At 37.3% G+C, this 16280-nt stretch overlaps 1 protein-coding gene across 1 annotated transcript in view; it reads right to left on the reverse strand.

Moving 5' to 3' along the window:
- Nucleotides 1–16280, reverse strand: part of WDR70 (WD repeat domain 70) — a 289585-nt gene that overhangs the window by 153414 nt on the left and 119891 nt on the right. The window contains exon 9 of the mRNA XM_014831227.3: nucleotides 11294–11370. Coding sequence (XP_014686713.1) covers nucleotides 11294–11370 — 77 coding nt within the window. The remainder of the gene's footprint in view (nucleotides 1–11293; nucleotides 11371–16280) is intronic.

Here is a 16280-nt window from a genome sequence, read left to right on the forward strand (position 1 = left end):
AATAACAATTTTTTTTTAAGTTTCAAAATAAAATTCCAAATGGGGAAAAAAACTTTTGAGTTACAGAAAAGTTTACTTCTCTGTGATCCATTTAGTGACTCATCATTCCTTAGTGAATTTTATAATTACATTTACATATGTTATTGATTATAAAAATCAAGTGAAATCTGCCCAGCAGCCTTCCAGCAAAAACCTGTGAGATTCAACATGCCCCATACATGCTCTCAAATAGGAGATGCTCATCAAGATGCGAGAGAAATCCTAGGAAAAACTAGACTGAAAAGTATACGCAGATTTCAATCCAATTCAAATGAATCCAAGGCTAGTCCTATGCATGAATGCAAACTATGTGCAAGGCTTTTCACATTAAATCCAGATTACACTCTTGTGAATCAAGTATTATGCCATTTTATAAGAATCTGGGACTCAGCGGTAAATTACTAGCTCAAAGTCATGATGAGTGGTGGAGTGGTCTGGAAAGTACACGTTCTTTCTATTAAGCCATGCCAAAACTTGCCAAAAATTTTAACTGGTTTAATTCATCTTTATAAGCTGCAACCAAATAAAAAGATATTTATAATTTACTGAATCCCACCATGGAAAGGCTTACTAGTGGCAATCTTCACTTCCCAAAGTATATTCCTGGGAACACTATACCCAGGGTGTAACAGGTGCTATTGGCTGTGGGAGAGAGAGGGATTTGTATTGAAATGTCTGGAAAATGCTGGTTTCTTTCATTAATATATTTCTCAGAATCTTCAACGTACTTAGTCTCTGGCACTGTGACTCTCCAAGTGAAGGACTAAGGAACTCTTTCTCATAGACACTCGATAGGTATTAGCATGCCTAGGAACACACTTAGGGAATCCTGCTACATATAACCCATGCAGACAATCCCCAACCACTAGGTTCTCATAAGCTAAGTCAGCACTGATAAGCAGAAACTTCAAATACACTGAAAAAATTTCTAGGAAAAAAATTGATTAAGTGGAGTTAACTAACTAGAATCCTCATGACCCTTTTTACTTCATCTTATATCAACTTTTAGAGAAAAAAGTGGGGGTGGGACAGATGACATCCAAATAAGCCAATGTTAAGAAGATCCTCCCAATGTTTTATTTGGAAAGGCTTCAAAGCTACAAAAAAGTTAAGAGTAGTACAATAAACACCCATATACCCTAATACTTTGCCATGTCTGTATTCTCAACCTCTCTCTTTCCATATATACATGTATATACACACATACACTATACACATACTACACACAAACACAACACTTTATTTTTGCTATACCATTTAAAAGTAAGTTTCAGATCTCCTGACACTTCATACTGAAATTCATCAGTTGGTATCTTCTAAGAATAAGGACATTCTTCTATATAACCATGATTCTATACAACATGACTCAATAATATCATCTGTATCAGTTAACTGCTGCATAACAAAATATTTCCAAACTTTAATGGCTTAAAACAACAGGCATAGGTTATTGCTTATGAGTCTACTAGTCAGCTGGGTGGTTCTGTCCTAGCTGGGTTAACTCACGTGTCTGTGGTCAGTTCTACTGATCTAGGTTGAGGTCTAGCCAGAGCTTGATCAGACAGCAATGCTCTGATTCCAAGAGAGTGGAAGCACCCAAGAACTCTTAAGAACCCAATGCTCAGAAAAGGCACACTATCATTTTTGCCACCGTCTGTTGGCCAGCCCAAATTCAAGGGTAGGGAAATAGACTCTGCCTCTTAATGGGAGCAGCTGCTAAGCCACATTGCAAAGGGCACAGATACAAGGAAAGATGAAGAATTGTGGCCATTTTTGCAATATGTCATATCACCTAATAAGTGAATTTCCTCAATTGTCCCCAAAATAGTCTCTTTATTGCTGCTTTTTGGTTATTCCTTCCGTCCTTCCTGGCTTCCTCCCTCCGTTCCTCCTGCCTCAGAGGAAATAAGATCAAATCAAAGTTCACAAATTGCATGGTTTGTAAAATGCTTGCCACAAATCCTTTAGTTTAGAATAATCCTACCTTTATTTCTTTCATGATATTGACATTTCTAACATTTAGTTGCTCAAAAGAAAACTAAATTGACTAGATGTTAATGTCTCTAAATATTCAATTCACAGTATATAAAATAAAACCTAAAAATGAAATTGTCTTTTACTTATAGGTAAAATCATCTAATCATGGTTCACTATATATTTTGCATGTTCTAGATGGTAACATCTTTGAGGGCCCAAATTAAGCTTGTCCTATATTCTTCTACAAGCCCATCTCCTTTCTCATCACTTCTCTACTTTTTCACAAAAGGAATTTATACTAATACACATATTTCAAACTCCTGTGTAAAGCTTTCCCCGATTCTCGCAAGCATTTAGTGTTAGCACCTCTTTCTCTATGCTCCCTGTACCAACCTGTGCCAGTGCTAGTGAATGTTTTTAATGTTGCATGTGCAGCCTTACTTTCCCCAGACCATTGTGGCCTGGAGTAAAAATCACTCTCAATTTGATTTTTTAAAAAGTCTCTGGTTCTTAATTCTGCCTACTATTGCAGGATTCTAGCCCTTAAAGACTCATTCAGCACTTGAGAGTCATTTTTCACAAGTGCTTACAAATGGATTTCTGGCTATTTTGTGACATCTACCGGTTCCTCCTCTTTCACTCCAGTCTAGACCCACTTTCTCTGCGCCCTTTTTCTTTTTTTTTTTTTTCCCATGGGCCCTGCCACTGCCTACCTATTCTTCCATACTTCCTCTCTCCCCTGACTGTGGAAGGAGACATTATTTTGTGAAGTTTTGTCATCTCCCCAGTATTTGTTCTTCTTATCTAATCGCGTCTATTCTTCTGCAGTAACTCACTGTGAAATGTTTGTGCATTTCATTATTTTCCTGATTTTTCCTCATTGTTAACTGCATGTAGAGAGAGAAGCAGCTGCAACAGATCTGAACAAATTCCTCTGCAATAAAACTTCCTGAGTAAGTAATAGAAAACTCTCAAGGTGTATAATGGAAGCATCTGATTCACTCACCAGTACTTATGGACAGAGCTCTGTGCTGAGCTGGAATTTTCTTAGTACAAATTCTGTACCAAGAACTCAGATTACATTTGTATCATTTGTATTCTCACTCTGTACACTACTACAATTCATATTATAAAATGGCTCCATATCAGATCATATAAATTCACAAGCATAACTGACTTCCTCTGGCTAAGTAAGCATTTTTATCTTCACTATCATCTGGTTTTTATTAACATTTACTTCCAAGCATAATGTAGTAAGCGCTGCTTTATTATCTATGTTTCATTCTGATAAACTTGGGAAAACCAAAAAGACTGCCATATTACCCTCTTCCTCTTTCCATTTCATTCCTAAATTGGCCTCATCCCAGGTTCATGTTTCACAATGAAACTCATAAAATCAAAACATTATGGCAGTAGCATCTCCAACTGACACTCAGAAGAAACATCCATAATTTAACTCAGCATACATGAGGCCAGAACAAAAGAGTGAGTGCCACTTTGGCCTCCAGTGGAATAGTTTCTCACAAATGCCATCTGACTCTTCACTCCTATTGCATCTAAACTTCTTTATAATAAGTGCTGCTTACAGGAATGGCTGGTATTGGCCTGGCCAGGGCTCCCCCTCTACTCCTACACTGCTGGCAGCCATAGCATGGCAAACATTCTCCATGTGTGTTGGCACTAAATACATAATACTGTGATGACACAGGAGGTGTTGAGATGAATAACTTTTATCCAGAGGCCATCTACAATATGGTCATGTTATCCAAAATATGTATTTTCCAGTTGCCCAAAATGAGGGAAGGAGGGAGAGATAAAGGTGAATGGGGAAAAGAGGAAGAAGAGGATATTACTATTATGAGCTTGATGGAGTCTGATAAAATTATCCTAGTTTAAATCCTAAGTAACCCTTAATAAAATCTCCAAGACAGTGAAGAATTTGTAAGATGTGCAGTTGATGTTTATCTCTCTGTCAGGCTCACCAACATAGAAGAGAACAAGATAAAGCACTGAAAAGCAGAATTGCCCTCTAAGCTATGAGACACACTAAAAAATACAGGGCAGATTTTGCCAAGGCCCTCATCAAACTAATTCCCGAATTACGGGAATATTTCTTAATCCAGGATGAACTTCATAGTACCAGATCTTAAATTTTTGATAACGCCTGATCAGATGCTAGTTACTCCTAATGATCTGTGTCACTTTCCAGGATGAAGGAAAGTAACCAATATACCATGGTTATTCATTTTTTTTGTAAGACCTATTTAGAATATTTTATAGTATAATTTGATAAAATATTCATTTGACAATTACATTTAAGTATAATCAAAAGTATCACCAATTTTACTTTGTTTATCCTGTTAACCCAGAGTTTGTTCAATAATAAAATTAAAACCTTTTTACTCTAACATATTAGGGTAAAAAAGCAAAAAACAAAAACATGATTCTTGATCTTAATTACCTATTTTTAACAATGGAAGTTGTTGATCTCCAAAGATAATATATACACTACCCCTGAACTAACTAGTTAACTGTTTTTAAACATTGATACTCCAATTCAAGGCATATTCTTCCTTTTATAAAAAAAAGACTTCTAAGTACATTTTATTCAAAATGATCTACATCAAGTTATATTTGCAGGCCCCAAGATGCCATTCCTATGCTCCTTTGCCCCTCCTTCCCACTTCCTATGTTCCTATGTCCAGGTCCACTCACCTTTCCTTTATGGGAGAAATCGGCCCAGACACAACATTAGTACACTTAACCTTATCATGGATATTTTCCTGAAAATTTTCTTATCAAAGCATTTTCTTCTAAATTCCTCCTGCATACTTCCAAATTTCTTCTAAATTTATTGAACTATTTTCTCAGAAAAACTCTGAGAAGTAGTAGTCGAAAATAAAAACAACCCTTGTAAAATAATTTTGACATTAGAACTCTGGGTGTGGACTTCAATTCAAATTGTTAGATGACCTCGGAGGTTCCATGAGATTTCTGTTTACTGCCATGTTTATGAACTTGGACACGGGTGCTAGATACTAGAAAAAGAGGGAAAGCTGCCTTATTTTAAGAGGTCAGTGTAATCTTGGTTCTAAAACCCAATAAAAACAATACAAGGGGAAAAAAAGTCCCCTTTTACCTGTCAATATAAAATTAAAATCATAAGTAAAATACAAGTTTCCTAAATTGAGCAATATATCTTTTAAAAATACAAAGTGATCAACTATGATTTACTACAAAAAAGCAAGAATGGTTAAACATTCTCAAATGTATTAACGTACTTCTCTATACGAATGGACCAAAAAAAGCAAGATTACATCAAATACTACACAAAAGTATTTTATAAAGTTCAACATCTATGATAAAATTAGAAACAGAATGAAATTTCTTTATTTTAATAAAGTTATATACCAAATACATCATACTTTAAGAAACAATATTTTAAAATAAGAGGCATTTAAACCAGCACATTGTTTTCCTTGTTTAGTTTTTGCTTAGGAATGTGGGGGAGGGGGGCCCCACACAAACTCCCAAATTGGCAAGAGGGACTGAGGAAACATTCTCAGGCCTAAATACAGTTTACCACTAGCTGTGACTCTTCCAGCATTGCCAGAATGGCTCCACATAGCAAAAATCACTTATGGCTGCCTGGAGGGGGGAGTAAAGACCCACTTCTAATGGCAATGGACTTCTGAGGATCCTCATCACAAGTCAGATAATGTGGAAGCATCAACACTGGGGTGTCCTACTGGAGACTTCAAGGAGAGGGGAATTTGTCCTTCCAATGGGGGAGAATACTGCAGAATGTTCTTAATGAGGTGAGTTCTCGTATCCTTTCCTTACATAAAAGGGATTTGTACCCTGTGTGTGCATCTGTAAATCAATCACCATAACCTTTGTGACAATCGCTCACAAAGTACCTGACATAGTGCGTTCACATCCTGGCTCAACCAGGTAAGAATCATGTGTCCTTGGGAAAGTCATAACCAGTTTCTTCATTTGAAATATGTAATAACATTACTACCTACCCTATTGCCACGAGGAGAACATAAGATAAAGTGCATAGCACAGGTAAAATGTATTGCACAGCGCTGGCACATAGTCAGTGCTCAATAAGAGTTAGCTATTATTAGCTATGATCCCAATGTTCTCCCACTGGGAAATTTTAACACCCTGCAAAGAAACCATTCATATGGATTCTGAGTTTTCAATAATATTATGGTACAGATTTAGTACTCTCCAACGGCTTGCCTTGTAATTACATTAAAATCCTAGCCCTTTATACCTTACCCTACAACACTTTATATGATCTCGTCCCCGCCTTCCTCTACAAATTCATTTAGTATCATTCTCACCTTTCCTACCAACATACAAATTGTCAGTTAAACTGCTCCTCAAATATGCTACATTGCATTCCTATCTTAAGGTCTTGAACTACACTGCCATTTTGGCCTGGAAAGCTCTTTCCCTTGTGGCTGCCTCCTGTGCATAAGTCTCAACTAAAAGGTCACCTCCTCAGATGCTTTCTCTGAGGCCCTTCTCTTTTCTTCTCTCTCTATCCTTTTGTTTTATTTTACTTTATTCTTAACACTTACTACTACATAAAACTATACTGATTTTTTAGTGTATTTGTACCTAGTCTGTCTCCCAGGTCTCACCTCCACTGGAACGTAAACCCCATGAAAGCAGAGGCTTAGATCACAGAGTGTACCTGGCACACAGTGATGTGTACACTATGTCACACAGCTTAGCTTATTACTACCTCTGAGCCAAAGGCCAAGAAAAAGTCAGTCAAACCGAAAACTATCTAAAATTATTAGTGGCAGATTCTCTAAAACGTAGTAAAGAACATGTATGATGGGGTCTATGGTTAAAGCCTACTGATCCTGACAGAACTGTGGACAAAAAAAGACCAATGCGTACAGTGTAAAAAGAAATTGGAGCACATTTTCAAGGGTACAATATACTAGTAAGTCAGTGATTTGGGCAGGGAACTAAAGAATTGCTCTTTCAAGGAATGGAATAAATTATATTTTATACCCAGTAAAATGATGTCATGACTTAAAATTTTATCCAAACCGTTGATTAGAGGATTAAGAAAGTTCAATAGGTTTCTTTATATCCTATTCAAAACCATTTAAATGTCTGATGTGGATCACTGGCCTGGGAATATAACATTCAAAGTTTCTCAAATTTATTTAACCATGGAATGCCTTTCTAGTAAAATGTTTACTGATTTACATATTCTGGAAATCAATTAGGGAAAAGCGTCCATAGAGTTCATAAAAGTTACTGTGTTAGCCAGCCAACATCATACTCAATGGACAAAAACTGAAAGCCATCCCTCTGAGGACAGGAACAAGACAAGGGTGCCCACTTTCACCACTCCTATTCAACATAGTACTGGAGGTGTTGGCCAGAGCAATTCGGCAGGAAAAAGAAATGAAAGTAATCCAAATAAGTAACGAAGAAGTAAAACTCTCACTGTTTACAGATGACATGATCTTATATATAGAAAACCCCAAAGAATCCATAGAAAAACTATTAGAAATAATCAACAACTACAGCAAAGTAGCAGGGTATAAAATCAACATACATAAATCCGTAGCATTTCTATACACCAACAATGAACTAACAGAAAAAGAACTCAGGAACTCAATCCCATTCACAACCACAATGAAAAGAATAAAATACCTTGGGATAAACTTAACCAAGGAAGTGAAGGATCTATACAATGAAAACTACAAGACTTTCTTGAAAGAAATTGACGACGACATAAAGAGATGGAAAGACATTCCATGCACATGGATTGGAAGAATAAACATAGTTAAAATGTCCATACTACCTAAAGCAATCTAAAGATTCAATGCTATCCCAATCAGAATCCCAAGAACATTCTTCACAGAAATTGAACAAAGAATCCTAAAATTCATATGAGGCAACAAAAGACCGCGAATTGCTAAAGCAATCCTGAGCAAGAAAAACAAAGCCGGCGGAATCACAATCCCCGATTTCAAAACATACTACAAAGCTACAGTGATCAAAACAGCATGGTACTGGTACAAAAACAGGTCCACAGATCAATGGAACAGAATTGAAAGCCCAGAGATAAAACCACACATCTATGGACAGCTAATCTTCGACAAAGGAGTAGAGGGCCTACAATGGAGAAAAGAAAGTCTCTTCAACAAATGGTGCTGGGAAAACTGGACAGTCACATGCAAAAGATTGAAAATTGACCATTCTTTTTCACCACACACCAAAATAAACTCAAAATGGATCAAAGACCTAAAGATTAGGCCTGAAACAATAAGTCTTCTGGAAGAGAATATAGGCAGTACCCTCTTTGACATCAGTTTCAAAAGAATCTTTTCGGACACTATAACTCCTCAGTTGAGGGAAACAATAGAGAGAATAAACAATTGGGACTTCATCAGACTAAAGAGCTTCTTCAAGGCAAGGGAAACAGGATTGAAACAAAAAAACAGCTCACTAATTGGGAAAAAATATTTACAAGCCACTTATCCGACAATGGGTTAACCTCCATAATATACAAAGAACTCACACGGCTTAACAACAAAAAAACAAACAACCCGATCAAAAAATGGGCAGAGGACATGAACAGACATTTCTCAAAAGAAGATATGAATATGGCCAATAGACACATGAAAAGATGTTCATCATCGCTAATCATCAGGGAAATGCAAATCAAAACTACACTAAGATATCACCTTACACCCGTTAGATTGGCAAAAACATCCAAAACCAAGAGCAGCAAATGTTGGAGAGGTTGTCGAGAAAAAGGAACCCTCATACACTGTTGGTGGGAATGCAAACTGGTACAGCCACTATGGAAAACGCTATGGAGATTTCTCAAAAAGTTAAAAATAGAAATACCCTATGACCCAGCCATCCCATTACTGGGTATCTATCCTAAGAACCTGAAATCAGAAATCCCAAGAGTCCCTTGCACCCCTATGTTCATCGCAGCATTATTTACAATAGCCAAGACGTGGAACCAACCTACATGCCCAGAAACTGATGATTGGATAAAGAAGATATGGTATATATACACAATGGAATACTACTCATCCATAAAAAAAGACAAAATTGGCCCATTCACAGCAACGTGGATGGACCTCGAGGGTATTGTGTTAAGCGAAATAAGCCAGTCAGAGAAAGACGAACTCTATATGACTCCACTCATAGGTGGAAGTTAGTATATTGACAAGGAGATCTGATCAGTGGTTACCAGGGAAAAGGGGGTATGGGGGGAGGGCACAAAGGGGGAAGTGGTGTACCCACAACATGACTAACAAAAATGTACAACTGAAATCTCACAAGGTTGTAATCTATCATAACATTAATAAAAAAAAAAAAATTACTGTGTTAGCAACTATGAGAGCCCATCATTCAGCCAGAGCCTTAAATAGTTCTGAGAACAAAAGGGTTTTTTCCAACTACTTTATTTATCTTAAGTTTTTAACCAGAGTAGCCTGGATCCTCTGTGCTTTAATAGTGTTTGTTTGTTCCCAACAATAATATCAATTTATTTACTGTCTCATCTTACTATATTATATAAAGTCTCTAAGTCTACTCTGCATAAAGTCTCTAAACAGTTGTGGGCATCCCTGTCTTGTTTCCTATTTAAATGCAAGTAGCTTCAGCATTGCAATATACAATACAATACTTATTTTAAATTTTGGAAAAGTTTTTATCAGGTTACGGTAATTTCTTCCTATTCATATTTTACTTAGAACTTTTACTAAATTCTTAGTTACTTAGACTACTAAATTCTATTAAATGCCAATTTGATCATATAACAAAATCAAATGGTTTTTCACCTTTCATTTGCTAAATAATGAATTATATTGCAAATTTCTTGATGACAAGACTTCCTAATTGTAAAATATCTTTGCATTCCTAGAATAAACCTTACTTGGGTATGGTATACTACTAATGTAAATTAGCTGCTAAATTTGATTTCCTAATGCTGAAGTAAGAAACGCCACTTTAAACACACACAATTTAAGTACTTGGAAAGATAATAAGACAAAGATAAAAAAAATTAAAACTACATAGTTCCATTTAAAGAAATTTTAACCAAATGTATTATCCTGCTTCAGTCATATTCTCTACAGCCTCCCAAATTTTAGTTCCTTTTAGATCAAGCTAATTTTTAAATTGTGCCATTGAAGTAAAATTATGTCTTTTGTCTGTTATTCTAAAGATTAATTCCAGAAAACATAAAATATCCAAGGATGTGAACAGCAATTTTGAAGGTTAAAGAGGCAAATTATAAATATTAGAAAGTAAAATGAAGAAAGACTAAATAACCTAAAAACAAAAATGTTCTTTTTTTATCTAAAATATAACGGTGTTTCATCTAAATAATACCACCTATATTTTTAATTTACAAGATTTCTCATTGTAATTTTCCCTGTAATATTATAAACAGTGCATACTTATTTTTTTTTTTTCCTTAGTTTGGCACCTGAGCTAACATCTGTTGCCAATCTTCTTTTTTTCTTTTCTTGTTCTTCTTCTTCTTCTTCCCAATGTCCTCCACTACATAGTTGTATATTCTAGTTGTGGGTCCTCCTGGTTGTGCTATGTGGGATGCCATCTCAGCATGGCCTGATGAGTGGTGCCATGTCCACACCCAGAATCTGAACCAGCGAAATCCTGGGCCACCGACACAGAGTGCACCAACTTAACAACTCAGCCATGGAGCCGGCCCCATGAACTACTCTTAGTACTAAAAATGAATCATAAAATATAACAACACAAGAACAAAGTGCTCAAATAGTCCCTGTAATATTCTTGAGTTGTAGGCCAACAGATATAATGCAAAAGAGTCTTAAAACTCATTTAATCAATTTTTTTCAGTTATTACTTCCAAAAAACAATCATTTAAACAATAAACTTATATGAGCTTTTAGACTCAGATGGAAATGAGTCTTTACTATAAAAAGTGACAAATTATTAGTCACAACTTCAAAGTCATTTGAGTCCCCTTAATAGCATCAGTCTGATCCATTGTGCTCCCTAACAAACTTTACTGAAATTTATACCAACTCTCATTTTCATAGTTTTCATATTTATTTAAACAAACCTCACACTATCAGCTAAATCTAAATTAAAGAATACTACTATATAAACATCAGGATTCCTAATACTCTATCTCCTACTTTACTGGCAAGATTGTTACCATACGAATGTTAAACAAAATACTGAAAGATAGGAATGTAGTAGATGAATTATCAACAATACTCACGCATCATTTGAGCAAGTCATAAATTCTCCCTTTATTTTAGGATGCCATGAGCCAGTATGAAGCATTGCTGTGTGACCCTGAAAAAACAAAAATATAGAAAAAAAGATGTTTACAAAGATAAAAAATAAATAAACTGACCAGAAACTGTCATATCACGTTCAAGAGAAAAATTTTTTAGAGACAGTGTTAAGATGGCAGTTCAGGTTGACTCTGAACTCACCTCCTCCCATGGACACAACAAATTTACAACTACTCATTGAACAATGACCCATGAGAGAGAACTGAAAACTGGATAAAAAGAACTCCCACAAGGGACAGTGCCTGAGGTGGAAGAGACAGAAATTCCCTTCTGAAAAGAAAAGAGCCACCTTTGAGCCAGGGTGCTTCACAGCTGGTCGGAAGCAATCTTAAGGTACGAAGCCTTCCCTGGAGGAGTGGGGGATCTGAGTAGGGGAGCATTACCACACTAAGTAGCTTTTGGACTCAGCACAACGGAGATGAGTGTCATAATATATGACTTTGCTGGCTATTAACAACAACGGGGAATAGCCCCAGAAAAGCTATAGGACATAAGGGGAAAAAAAGCCTGCTCTTAAGTGGCCCACACACAAATTCACTCATTTCGGAAAGCAATCTAAAATCATCAGAAAGAAAGGTGCACAGTCCTTTGGTAAAAAGAGAATCACTTAATAGGCTCTGGGTAGATCTCAGTGAGAGGTGAGACCTCCCCAGGGACTGAGACATGGCAACAGCCATTATTGTAACCTAGTACAGGTGTGCTCACACAGACATTAGCAGAGGCCATTGGAGTTCTTCCACTGGCCTGTTAGTGCAGTGGTCTGCCCCATTCACTAGACCATCAATTTAATTCAGCTCAGCCAGGGCAGGCAGCCCACCTTAGGGACTGGCCCCACCCAAAAGCAAGCCTTCCAGGAACGTGTGGGCCCACATAAGCAGGGTGTGTGGGACCTCTACAGTCGGGCAAGTGGGTCCACCTCTGCGGGGCAGGGCATGTGCAAGAAGCGGGCCTGTGTTGCTAGAGTGTGTGGGGTCTCTGCAGTGGGGAGACTGGGTCCACTTCACAGGGTTGGGGCATGCACATGGGGCAGAATGCGTTGGCAGGGTGTGTGGCCCTGTGGGTGGTGGGGCTTCTCAGCTGCAGCAGACTTGTGCTTCTGAAACAGCCATATAGGGGATCAGCCACACTTTCCAAAGCCTGAAACAACTGGGTGCTCCCAAGCATGGGGTGGGCCCCACTCAGCTGTAATCATGAGAAACAGCTGAGAACAGCCTTGTAGTCTGGAGGCCTACAGCAACTGTAAGCCCCTGAGCCTAGCAACCAACTACGCTGGAGGCCTACTCACTTTACAGAAAAACTGTAACGGGAATGTGCTATTAGACCTTGCAGCCAACTGTGCTGGGGCTCCTCATGCCCAATTCTGTGATTGTAGGGTCCATAGCAGCCACACACAGCTGAGCATTACAACCAGACAGACAGAGGGACAGCCTCACCTCCCTAGGCACCTGAAGCGATCAAACCTGCTACACCAGAGGGACACATGTAGGCCACACAGGGGAGACTCCTGGAACATTTGGAACTGGTGACAGAGGGAAGCACACTACTGGGCCTGATAAGGCATCTCTTACACAAGGCCACGTCTCCAAGATTGGGAAACACAGCTGACCTACGTAACACATAGATATAAACACAGAGAAAGAGGCAAAATGAGGAGACAAAGGAGTACGTTCCAAGCAAGGGAACAGGACAAAACCACAGAAAAAGAACTAAACAAAACAGTGATAAACAATCTACCTGATGAAGAGTACAAACTAAGAGTCATAAGGATGCTCACTGATCTTGGGAGAAGAACAGATGAACTCAGAGACAACTTCAACAAAGCACTGGAAAATACAAAAAAGAATCAGAAATGAAGAATGCAATACTGGAAATAAAAAATTCATCAAAGGGACTCAATAGCAGAGTAGATGATAAAGAAAAATGGATAAGCATGCTGAACGAAAGACTAGAGGAAATCACCCAAGCTGAACAGATAAAAGAAAAAAGAATTAAAAAGAATGAGGACAGTCTAAGGGACCTCTGGGACAACATCAAGCATACGAACATCCATATTATAGGTGTCCCAGGAGGAGAAAAGAAAGACAAAGGGGCAGAGAATCTATTTGAAGAAATAATAGCTGAAAACTTTCCGAACATAAGGAAGGAAACAGACATCCAGGTACAGAAAGCACACAAAGCACCAAACAAGATAAACCCAAAGAGGCCCACACAAAGACACATTACAATTAAAATGTACAAAATTAAAGATAAAATGAGAATCCTAAAAGCTGCAAGAGAAAGGTAACAAGTTACATACAAAGGAAACTGCATAAGGCTATCAGCTGACTTCTCAGCAGAAACCTTACAGGCTAGAACCGAGTGGCATGATATATTTAAACTGCTGAAAGGAAAAAATCTACATCCAAGAATCTCTACTTGGCAAGGTTATCATTCAGAATGGAAGGAGAGAGAAAGAATATCCCAGACAAGCAAAAACTAAAGGAGTTTATCACCAAGAAACCAGCCTTACGAGAAATGTTAAGGAGACTTACTTAAATGGAAAAGATAAGACCACAAATAGGAATAAGAACATTATGGAAAAAAAAGAAGCAATAAAATCACTGATAAAGGCAAATATACAGCAAAGGAGGCAGAGCAACCACCTATCAAGCTAACATTAAGGTCAAAAGACAAAAGTACTAAAATTATCTATTTCCACTATAAGAGGGTAATAGATACACATGCACACAAAAAGAAGCTAGATATGATATCAAAAACATGAAATGTGGAAGGAGAGTAAAAGAGTAGAACTTTTAGAAAGAGACCAAACTAAAGAGACCATCAACTTAATACAGATTGCTATATAGTAGGCTATACAAACCACAAAGCTATAATAAATACACAAAAAACTAAAAGAAAGGAACCCAAACATACTACTAAAGAAAGCCATCAAACCGCAACAGAAGAGAGCAAGAGAAGAAGAAAGGAACAAGGAAGAACTACTAAAACACCCAGAAAAAAAAGTAACAAAATGGCAGTAAGTACATTCTTATCAATAGCTACCTCAAAAGTTAATGGGCTAAATGCTCCAATCAAAAGGCATAGGGCAGCTGACTGGATAAAAAATCAAGACCCATATATACGCTGTATAAAAGAGACACACTTCAGACCTAAAGACATTCACAAATTGAAAGTGAAGGTATGGAAAAAGATACTCCATGCAAATGGCAATGAAAAGAAAGCTGGGGTAGTAATACTTATACTAACAAAATAGACTTCAAAACAAAAACTGTAACAAGAGACAAAGAAGCACAACATACAATGACAAAGGGAATAATACAACAAAAGGATACACCACTTGTAAATATCTATGCACCCAACATAGGAGCACCTAAACATATAAAGCAATTATTAACAGACATAAAAGGAGAAATAGACAGCAACACAATAATAGCAGAGGACTTTAACACTCCACTGACACCAATGGATAGATCATCCAAACAGAAGATCAATAAGGAAACACTGGCCTTAAGTAACACATTAGAGCAGATGGACATTATAGATACACATAGAACATTCCATGCCAAAACTGCAGAACACATTCTTTTCAAATGCACAAGAACATTCTCCAGGATACATCACATATTACACCACAAAACAAGTCTCAATAAATTTAAGAAGAGTGAAGTAATACCAAGCAACTTTTCTGACTACAACGGTATGAAACTAGAAATCAAGTACAGGAAGAAAATTGGAAAAGCTACAAATTTGTGGTGATTAAACAAAATGCCAGTGAACAACGACTGGGTCAATGAAGAAATCAAAGGAGAAATCAAAAAATACCTGGAGACAAATGAAATGAAAATATGACCTGTCAAAATTAATGGGATATAGCAAAAGCCGTTCTAAGAGGGACGCTTATAGCAATATATGCCCACCTCAGCAAACAAGAAAAATCTCAAGTAAACAATCTAACAGTACACCTAAAGGAACTAGAAAAATAAGAACAAACAAAGCCCAAAATCAGTAGAAGGAAGGAAATAATAGAAATCAGAACAGAGGGTCCAGCCCGGTGGTGCAACAGTTAAGTGCGCACATTCCGCTTCAGCGGCCCACGGTTTGCCAGTTCAGATCCCAGGTGCGGACATGGCACTGCTTGGCAAGCCATGCTGTGGTAGATGTCCCACATATAAAGTAGAAGAAGATGGGCACAGATGTTAGCTCAGGGCCAGTCTTCCTCAGGAAAAAGAAGAGGATTGGCGGCAGAGTTAGCTCAGGGCTAATCTTCCAAAAAAATTAAAAATAAAATAGAAATCAGAGCAGAAATAAATGAAATAGAGACAAGAAAAGAATATTAAAAAATCAATGTAACTAAGAGCTGCTTCTTTGAAAAAGAGAAGCAAAATTGACAAACCTTTAGCTGGACTCAAGAAAAAAAAAGAAAGAAGGCTCAAATAAGTAAAATCAGACACAAAATAGGAGAAATTACAATGGACGCCTCAGAAATACAAAAGATTACAAGAGAATACTATGAAAAACTATACATTAACAATTGGATAATCTAGAAGAAATGGATAAATTCTTAGAATCATATAACCTTCCAAAACTGAATCAAGAAGACAGAGAGAATTTGAATAGACCAATCACCAGGAAGGAGATTGAAACAGGAATCAAAACCCTCCCAAAAAATAAAAGTCCAGGACCAGACACTTCCCTGGTGAATTCTACCAAACATTCAAAGAAGACTTAATACCTATCCTTCTCACACTCTTCCAGAACACTGAAGAGAAGGGGAAGCTTCCTAACTCATTCTACGAAGCCAACATTACCCTGATCCAAAAACCAGACAAGGACAACACAAAAAAAGAAAACTACAGGCCAATGTCCCTGATGAACATCGATGCAAAAATCTTCAACAAAATACTAGTA

This window comes from Equus asinus, chromosome 10, assembly GCF_041296235.1.
Source record: "Equus asinus isolate D_3611 breed Donkey chromosome 10, EquAss-T2T_v2, whole genome shotgun sequence".
NCBI classification, from domain to species: domain Eukaryota; kingdom Metazoa; phylum Chordata; class Mammalia; order Perissodactyla; family Equidae; genus Equus; species Equus asinus.